At 37.9% G+C, this 9583-nt stretch overlaps 1 protein-coding gene across 1 annotated transcript; it reads left to right on the top strand.

The window, feature by feature from the left end:
• Window positions 1-2287: 2287 nt before the first annotated feature.
• On the top strand, window positions 2288-9273 carry slc22a13b (solute carrier family 22 member 13b). The gene is made up of 10 exons (XM_078938254.1): window positions 2288-2774; window positions 3215-3318; window positions 3409-3563; window positions 6200-6371; window positions 6482-6602; window positions 6690-6784; window positions 6863-7077; window positions 7144-7252; window positions 7343-7537; window positions 7625-9273. The coding sequence occupies exons 1-10, from the start codon at window positions 2400-2402 to the stop codon at window positions 7680-7682; spliced, it is 1599 nt and encodes a 532-aa protein (XP_078794380.1). The 5' UTR covers window positions 2288-2399; the 3' UTR covers window positions 7683-9273.
• Window positions 9274-9583: the final 310 nt, after the last annotated feature.

The raw sequence follows: 9583 nt of genomic DNA, 5'->3' as shown, positions 1-9583 counted from the left end.
TCAAAAAAATCCTAAAAAATTATCAAAGGATACTGGAAACCTGGTCTTTGATCCACCCATTCCTGGGCCATGTGAGACTTCCTGGTGAAGCCACAGACTTCTTGACACCCGACATACTGAAATTCATGAAAAGGGTGACAACCATCCGGTGATAGTGCACTAGGGGTTAAGATCCTCGACGGGCCAGGACAACCCAAAAACCTGCAGCATGAGTTAACCCCCACATAATAGTGAATGTGACTAAGGCCTTACTTTTGGTTGCAAACTTGGACGACTACATCGATCTCCATAGCTCATTTACATGTTTTTTACAATACTTTTGTTTAACATATGAATTGTTTGTCTTTAGGTTACAAATAGAAAAGAATAAAATAAAACTTTGTTAAACCCACAAAAGGGAAATCACCTTGTCACGATAGCTCTAATAAAAACTGCAGATAGATAACAAACAATAACAGTAAAAACACACTTAAAAATTAATAACAACCTTGGTTATTCTCCAGTGTCTATGAGGAGTTGAAGAGCTGACAGAAAGATTTGTGAAAGCACTGCTTCCTGCAGCGAGGTGTTAAAGTCTCTGACTGACAGGCTCCTCAGTGCACCGTTGGTCTCATGCAGAGGATGATAATGAGGAGGATTGTCCATGATAGATTCCAGTTTCTGTAACATCCTCCTCTCACCCACCACAGCCACAGACTCTAGGGGACATCCCAGAACAGAGCCGCATCTTTGCAGCATTTTGCTGTTGCCAAGCGACAACATCTGATCATGTCAACGATGCACCCGTAGACCCAGAAAACGTGGAAATCTGTCCAACGCAGTAGCAGCCATGCCACTGTACTCATTACAAGATAAAAAAAAGTCTTTAAGTCTAAGTCGTTAGTCAAAAACCGGTTAATAATAAGAGAACAAAAGCAAATAGGCCAATATGGAGCTATGGTAACCGGCAGCCTAGTGCAGTGTTTTTCAACCAGTGTGCCGCGGCACACTAGTGTGCCGTGGGAGATGGTCAAGTGTGCCGTGGGAAATTGCCCTCATTAATCATTCACTGATCTAAAAACATTTCCCTTCTCCAGGATATCAGCTCTTTGTTCATCTAAACAGGCCCTGATAAAACACTGAGTAGTTAGGAATATGAAAGATCTTAAAATTACTTTTTCTTTGTGTTTATTTAATTCTATTAAAGAAATTTTGATAAGAATGACGCTACCGCGATTTCCCTGCAGCTATGACAGTTTGCGGAAAAGTCCCGTCCCTTTAACTGTCTCCACCAATCATTCTTGAAGGCTTAATCACATGTCATCAGTCTGACCAATCAGAAGTGCTTAAAGTCTTCACTTCCTTGTTCTTAATTCTGCTGATAAAGTCGCTCAGTTCTAACAAAAATGCCAGCTAAAGCTCTTCTTTAGCGGTGTAGCTTTCCACAGAGTCCGGTGTCAGACCGTGAAACAAGTGGACAATACAATGAAGCTCAGAGACGCGAGTCTTTCTGCAAGTTTTCGGCAGTTTTCACACTACATCTCCCATGATGCATTGGCTTAAAGGTGTCCCAGCGCAGTGTCCCAGCGCACAATGAGTTGTCCTTGCGAAACGCCTTGAAACCACAACAAACAAACAGTTTCTAAATTTTCTAATTTAACTTTCATTTCATCTCTTAGAAAAAACAGCCGCAACTTCCTGCTTTTCCGGCCACAATTATCACAAAAATGCACGTGAGATTGCGGGGGGGGGGGCTGTCGATCAATACAGACCATGAATCTCTGTTTTTTTTTTGGATGCTGGTGTGCCGCGGGATTTTTGTCAAGGTTAAAGTGTGCCGTGGCTCAAAAAAGGTTGAAAAACACTGGCCTAGTGGCACTGTTTGAGAAAAAAACAGACACCTTTTTTTGTTTTTTCTCAAAACAAAAAGCTTAATAACACTATTAAGCTTTAGCGTAATAGCTGCTGCTTAGAAAACTGCAAAAAAAAAGTATAATGGCTGATAGAGACAAAAAAAAAAAACTCTACCGAGGACGTAAAGATGTAAAGTTAAAGTTATTAAGAAATTATTGAGTTGGTAAAATGTTTGGTTCTTCTCTGACTAAAGTCTATCCAGACTGTCAGGCTCTCATTCATGTTTTCTTTCTGGCTTCAATTCTCTCAAATAAATATTTGTGTTGTAAAAAGGTTCTGCTAATCTAATTTAGCAGTTTGTTTTTTTAATTAAGAAGGAGCACTAACCTTTAGTGCATGATTGTACCTTGGTAGTCTGTTTACACTTTGACAAGTCATAAAAGCGCAGTGATTGCTTGTTTAAACATTAACTTAGTAGGATGAGAGTTAAATGCAGTGTCAGTGATCAAACTTCAGTTGAAATCAAATCTTCAACGTAGCTCCATGAAGAAAATCCGCTGCTCAACATGAGCAAATTTGAGCAGATCCTAAAGGAGATCGGAGCGTTTGGTTTGTTTCAGAAGCGTCTGGTGGCTGCACTATGCATCCCCAGCATATTTGTAGCGTTTGATATCATCTGCCAGGTGTTCACTGGCATGAACTTTCCTCACCGCTGTAACACCGACTGGATCTTGGAGCGTGGACCCAACCTGACAGATGAGAGACAAAAAAATCTTACAGTCCCTGTCAACAATGAGGGGAAATTTGAAAGGTGTACCATGTTCACACCTGTGAACCTGTCTCTAGAAATCATTGAGAAGTATGGACTTAACAGCACTACAAGCTGCACTCATGGAACAGATTTTGAGGCACCAGAAGGCAGCTCCAGTATTGTGACAGAGGTAAGAGTAACTTGTTTGCGTATCCGTTAACAAGGATAATGATATTAGTAAAGCTCACTTATTGAAACCTTTAAAACGCAGCCAGTTTTTTATTGTCACTTTTGAAATTATTAGAGATTATTTCTGTAATAGTGACCAGCATGGTTTTAACAGATCCCCAGAGAACTTACTTTTGCCTTTATAAAGTGTTAACCCACCAAAACTATCAAGACTGCACTTTCGTTCAACTTTTGTGAATAAATTATAAAGTAGTCATTAAGCTAAGAGATGCAAAAATAGTTGTTGTAATTGTTCTTTCATTTTCCATAGAAATACATTTTTCCTCGCATACTAGCAGACAAGCTAAATGGACAAAGAGCTCCCAAAAAGCTTTTTTAATGCCAGGCTTATAGATGATAACATGTGAAGAATTCTTTTGTTTTTTTTTCTACTGCTGTCAGTTTAATCTAGTGTGTGAAAGGAGCAGCTTTATTGAAGCTTCACAGTCCATCTACATGGCTGGTCTTCTAGTTGGGGCATTTATCCTGGGGCAGATGGCTGACAGGTACAAAAGCATCTTTTTGACACAGTAAAATAAGGTGCCTTTTAGAAATATGTTTAAGTAAAAATATATATTCTTTTTGTCACTGTGTAGGTTTGGCCGGCGCTTTGTGGTGCTGCTTTCCCTCCTTTTGCTGCTGGTGTTTGGTGTAGGCTGTGGTTTTGCACCCAATATTTATGTATACATCGTTCTCAAGTTTTTTTGTGGCGTTGCCATTTCTGGGATTGTGGTCAATGCTTTTGTCATAGGTGAGCACAAGAGTCACAACTCTACAGTTAGTAATAGATCTATCAGCAATGCTTTAACCATCACACCCTGTTTTAGGCCCAAGTCTTATACAGCTTCACACCAGCATACTTTTGAGTATTTTACAAACACTCACACTTGGAGTTAAATTTTTTCACTTCACCTACCTGAAACAAGATGTTTTGTGCTGAAATCATATTTCTGGTCGGTTGATTCCCCAGAGAATGATGTGCTGTCTTTTTTTTCATGGACTTGCTGTCTAAAGGTCGGATCCACTCTGCTAAGCAGGCACTAAAACAGAAACATCAAATTCAACTTTATTTATATAGCACTTTTCCTTGAAAACATAACACAAGGTGCTTTGCATTAAAACTAAACAAAATAAATAATATTAAAACAAGCAGGAATTTTAAAATAGAAGCCCCTCCCCAGACCTTTCACACCACTCTGTGAATAGCTGCATAGACAGCCAAATGCCACATCACAGAGGGAAGCGGCTATGCAGGTCTCCATCTGGAGCTGCAGCTGACCCAGAGGGAGAGGACCTAACTGAGGAAGCACCGGAAATTAAAATTAAAATATAAATGAGAATGAAAAAGTAAACATACTGATAAAAGCAATAAACAAATAAACAATCAAAACAATAAAATGAGGATTATTAAAATAAATTATAAGTACTGTAAATTCATAAAACAAGATAAAGTAGCTAAATAAATACAAATGAAAATAAACAAATATAATAAAAGTAGTAACAATGAGCTAAAAGCCAGGTTAAAAAGATGGGTCTTGAGCCTTTTCATAAATGCAGCTATGCTCTCTGCGGCTCTCAGGTCCTCTGGCAGACTATTCCATAAAGGAGGACGCTAATGCTGAAAAGATGCTTCTCCGTAGGTTTTGGTTTTTACAGTCAGAATGGGGAGAAGACCAGTGTCAGAGGATCTCAGGGTCTGCAAAACTTCATACTTAACCAAAAGATCGGATAATTAAAAAGGCGCAAGACTGTTAAGACATTTAAAAACTGTTAAAAGCATCTTAAAATCAATCCTGAAGTATATGTGGAGCCAATCCAGGGATTTTAAAATAGAAGATACTTTGTTAGTCTTTGGAAGACCAACAAGCAAAGCATTATAATAATCAATTTTACTGATGATAAAGGCATGCATTAGCGTCTCCATAATAGCAAGAGAGAGTTGTGGGCGGACGCTAGCCAGATTTCTAAGATGATCAAAAAAGTTTTAACCACATGTTTTATTTGACGGATAAACGTTAGCTTAGATTTGAAAATAATGCCCAGGTTTTTGAATGCTTATGAATGGCTTAATGAAAGTTTTTTTTTAGCTTCAGAATCTATTTTTCTCTCTTTGCTTCAGGACCGATATCTAAAATCTCAGTTTTTCCTGGTTGAGCTGCAGAAAATTATTTGCCATCCATGATTTCACAACTTAAACACAGTTAAAAAGTGCTTCTATTGGCCTTGCATCATCAGGAGAAATGGCTATGTACAGCTGGGTATCATCAGCATAGCTATGAAAGTTAATGTTGTGGCTTCGGATGACATTCCCCAGAGGAAGCATGTAAATGTTAAAAAACAACCTTATGGCACACCACATTTAATTTGGTGGACCTTAGAAAAGTGCGTCCAACCATACAGTTTCTCTCCTTGAGATAGGAACAGAACCATATGAGAACAGTCCCTGAAAGGCCAAGGTTTTTTTTGCCTGTTTACAAGGATCAGGTGATCGACAGTATCAAAAGCTGCACTTAGATCTAATAGAAGTAATACTGAAATCTGACCTGAATCCAAGGCACACCTAACATCATCAGAAACATATACGACAACTGCTGTAAAAAAATCATACCCCAAAATGCAATAATACCACTGCTGCATTCAGTCAATTATTAATATTGATAAATAAAGTAAAATATTTGACCTGGACGCCTGATCTTGTCTGATCTCTAACCAGAATGGGGCCTGGTTAGTCCTTGGGTGTGAGACTGCAGGTGCTGAATGTTACTGCAACCATGTAAAGACTTTAAAGTCCCACTCTGATTATCTTTTTTATCAATTTTTAAAGCGTTCCCAGTGGTCTTTTTGTCATAAATGTGCCATAATTGGGCAAAATCAAAAAACCTGTCGCTTTCTAGGACATAGTTTCTGCAGAATGGCAGCAGATCATTAGAAATCCACCTTTGAGTTGTGGGTGGGACTCTTAGCTTGGAATAACCCTGCCTTCATTTCCCATCATCCCTTTGTTTTCACCCCCTCACGCAAGCATACACCCCCATTCCAACACTACTAGTGTAACAAAAACGGAAAGCAATATTTTATTGATCCTGATGTCAGCTCAGACAAGGAAAACAAACACGTACATGAATCTATTTGTCTGCAAGTGGATGCATCAAATGGAGTAGAGCAGGAAGCCTATAGCTGATTGTAGATTTTTATGTAACAGCTACAAGCTTTTTCCAATAGCATGTTTTCGTCTGCTCCTGATTCACAACTATTTGAATGAAATACTCGAAAATGCAGTTTTAAGCTTAATTTTCTTAACATTTGTCCTCCATCATGAGAAAAAGACAACAAAAATAAAATTTTTATTGGAGTAGGTCTTTAAACAATGTTTTGTTGTTTTACTAGGTGGAGAATGGAGTGATTCATCAAAGTTTGCCCTCTGCACCATCATCTGCCATTCTTTTACTCCTGTTGGACTGATTATGTTATCGGGCCTTGCCTATTTGATTCACAACTGGAGAATCATGCAGATTGTGCTCTTCAGCCCTCTGGTCCTAGTCCTAGGAGTCTTCTATTGGTCAGCAGCCACTCCAATCACATAAAACATGTGTTTCTAAGATCCCAGCAACTTTCTAAATAATATGAAATGTGCCTCAGAGTTTTTGATTAGGGTTCTCTGTCAACCAGGGTTCTTCCAGAGTCAGCTCGCTGGCTCATCACTCAAGGAAAGAAGGAGGAGGCCATAAAAGCAGTGAGGAGAGCTGCCAAAGTGAACAAAAGGAAAGTACCTGAAGATCTGTTAGACAAAGTGAGCTGCATCCTACAAACTCTGGTTTCTGCCAAACTCAAAGACAATGAAACTCTTTTGATGTCTAAAAACACTTGACTTATTCAGCTGGAGGATGAAGTGACTGCCAAAAAAGGAGCCATGCTGGACATCTTCAGAATATCATACCTGAGGAAACGAGCCGTCATAATGAGCACCGTCTGGTAGGCTTGTTCCACGAACCACATTTCCTGCATCACTTCTTTGTTTTTTTTTTAAACATGTCCCCCAAAATTCAACAGGTTTGCAACTAGCCTCATGTACTATGGACTGAGCCTCAACGTAGGAAACTTTGGCTTGGATATTTACCTCACACAATTTATTTTCGGTCTGGTGGAATTTCCTGCACGCATAGGCATTTTGCCCCTTCTCCAGCGCTTTGGGAGAAAAATCTGTCAAGGGGGTGTGCTGCTCTTTGGAGGTTTAGCTTGTCTTGGGATTCTCCTTGTACCAAAAGGTATTTCTACTAATCTAAATTACTTTGTTAAATCCAAAACAAAATTCCCTTATTTTTGTCCATCAGATCTTCCTGTCGTGGCAACAGTCATTGCTGTCTTGGGGAAATTTGCCGCCACGGCCAGTTTCGCCACTGTCTATGTTTATACTGCAGAGTTGTACCCCACCATTTTAAGGTAACCCAAGACATTTATTTATTACCTATAATTTGATTTTTAATTGCTTTTTATGATCATTTCTGAGGTTGTAATTGTTTTTATTCTTAGGCAGAATGGCGTTGGTCTAAATTCTGTGTGTGCTCGCGTGGCGGGAATCCTCGCTCCACTCATCCGGCTGCTGGATGTCTACCATTTTACAATCCCCATGCTGATATACGGCACCATCCCTATTGTTGCCGGGGGTCTTTGCGCAATGTTACCTGAAACTTGCAATGCTGAACTGCAGGACCTTGCTGAAGTTAGGTGAGATTCTACATCATTTCACAACACTCACTTGACATTTTCCTAAATTAAGAAAGAAAAAAATAAATAAATGTTTTGCTTTTACAGAAAACCTAATGCTGAAACTGCAGAAAAAAGTGACAAAGAAAAGAGCACCAAAATGTGATTTGTTTTTTCAAAATAGCATTTTGTTACAATTTTTTTATATGTCTTTTTCTCCTGTAGTGATGTTTAAAAAAAGCCAATAAAACCATACCGGGTGTGTCATTTTTTTCCAGTTTTGTTGGGATTTTTTCTTTTAATTACTATTTATCTAATGTTTTTTCTTAGTTATAATGTAGTAAATATAGATCTGTCAGCAGAAAAAAATACATATCTGTCAATAGTTTGTAAATAGACATGTTCTGATCTTTTTTATCATGTAGATTGAGAATTCAGAAAGTGCATTATGGCTTCAGAAAACATTAAAATAGCAGTTCATCCATTTTGTATAGATGTAAATTCTCTGGAGCTTTGACCATGTCTACATGCAGAAGATCATATAATGAATTAAGTGTTTTTAATTTTTTTCCCCATTCTTGTCTGTTTTCATATACAAAACAAACACATGGACATTTTTTCCCTACAAGCAGAACAAAAACAGATGAGAATAGCAGAATCTGCAAACAGCATAAGAGCATGTTTGATAAAAATGTTCACATGGGCTGAACTTTACTAACAAGAGAAAAGCCCAAAAAAAGAAAAGTCCTAGAAAACATTAAATTGATCCAATAAATTATTTTTTGTTCAAGAAAACTTTGACTTTAATCTTGGAAATAAAGGAGCACTTAAATTTGTAGGCTGCACCCATTTCCCCACATAACACACTTTTCTTTTTTTTACATTTGACAACATGAACCAGTATTTAAAGTGAAGGTATGAAGGAGAAATGGGGTAGGAACTGATTGTGTGAAGTTTCTTTCATTAACCTACAGATATAATATAAGACTTTGCAGCATCTTGGAATGTATTGGTCATGTCAATATTAAATAAGTGGAGCTGAGCATGGAGCCTTGGGGAACACCACAGCAAACCGTTATAGGGTCAGGTAGACCTTCCACCACCATGTCTGAGTGTGTCTAGTTTTGCAGCCATCACACACAGTTAGTTAAAAGACCAACGCGAATCAATCTTTTCAATTAGGCTAAATGATTGACAGAATTACATTCATTGCTAATAATAAAGCTGCAGAATAGTCTTAATTTTAATAGCATTTATGGTCTGATTTATAACTGCCAGTATAGCAGAGCTGCAGATGTGACCTGATCTGACCTGAAGCCAGATTGTGTAGAATTAGAAAGTCGTAGGTCTCAAATTATTTTACTAGCTGCAAGTTTATCAACGTGGAATATGTTCTTTAGACTTTCAGACACATATTTTAAGAAATTTAAAGCCAAACAGAATGAAAAACAATTTAAGCAGTACTCCAAATGTGTCACCGTTTAAGATTATGGCTCTAGTTTGTCTAGAAATCCTGTTTTGAAATTTTAAGAAATTGTTTCTACTACATTTCCATCTTTCAGCTACTTTCCAGAACTGACAGACAAAATCTTTTCCTTTTTTTGTGGTATTTTTGGTGAATTTTTAAGTCTCATAACAGAAAAAAAATATGCATTTTCCTTCACTTCTATCATTATTTTGCTATTCTTTTTGTGTACGTTTCTGTGACTGTCCATAAAGACTATTTTACAAATAAAACTACAGTCTCATTCATAAAACTCTGGGTCTTTTTTGCCATTTAAATAAGCTGTTTTATGCCACACCACTAAGGAGAAAATGTGTGTACATGGATTCTTACTAAAACAGTTTTGGACTTGTTCATAGACATTTATTCACCTGATTGATTATCTCGAATGCATCCTCTTGGATTAGGTGAATCCTGGCACATTGACTGTTATTTACTCACCTTAACAGCAGTCTGAATATTTGAGCAGGACAAAGAAAAGTTTAAGGCTCTGTTGGGTTCACCTCCCTGCCAATCAAAAAAGTAAGTAAATATGCACAAAACTGAGTTAAATCAAAAGGACT

The sequence above is a fragment of the Oryzias latipes genome, chromosome 20 (assembly GCF_053564925.1).
Source record: "Oryzias latipes strain Hd-rR chromosome 20, Olatipes_Hd-rR_3.1".
Lineage (NCBI taxonomy): Eukaryota > Metazoa > Chordata > Actinopteri > Beloniformes > Adrianichthyidae > Oryzias > Oryzias latipes.
The sequence above is the reverse complement of the archived record's forward strand: the minus strand, read 5'-3'. Positions and strand labels throughout refer to the sequence as shown.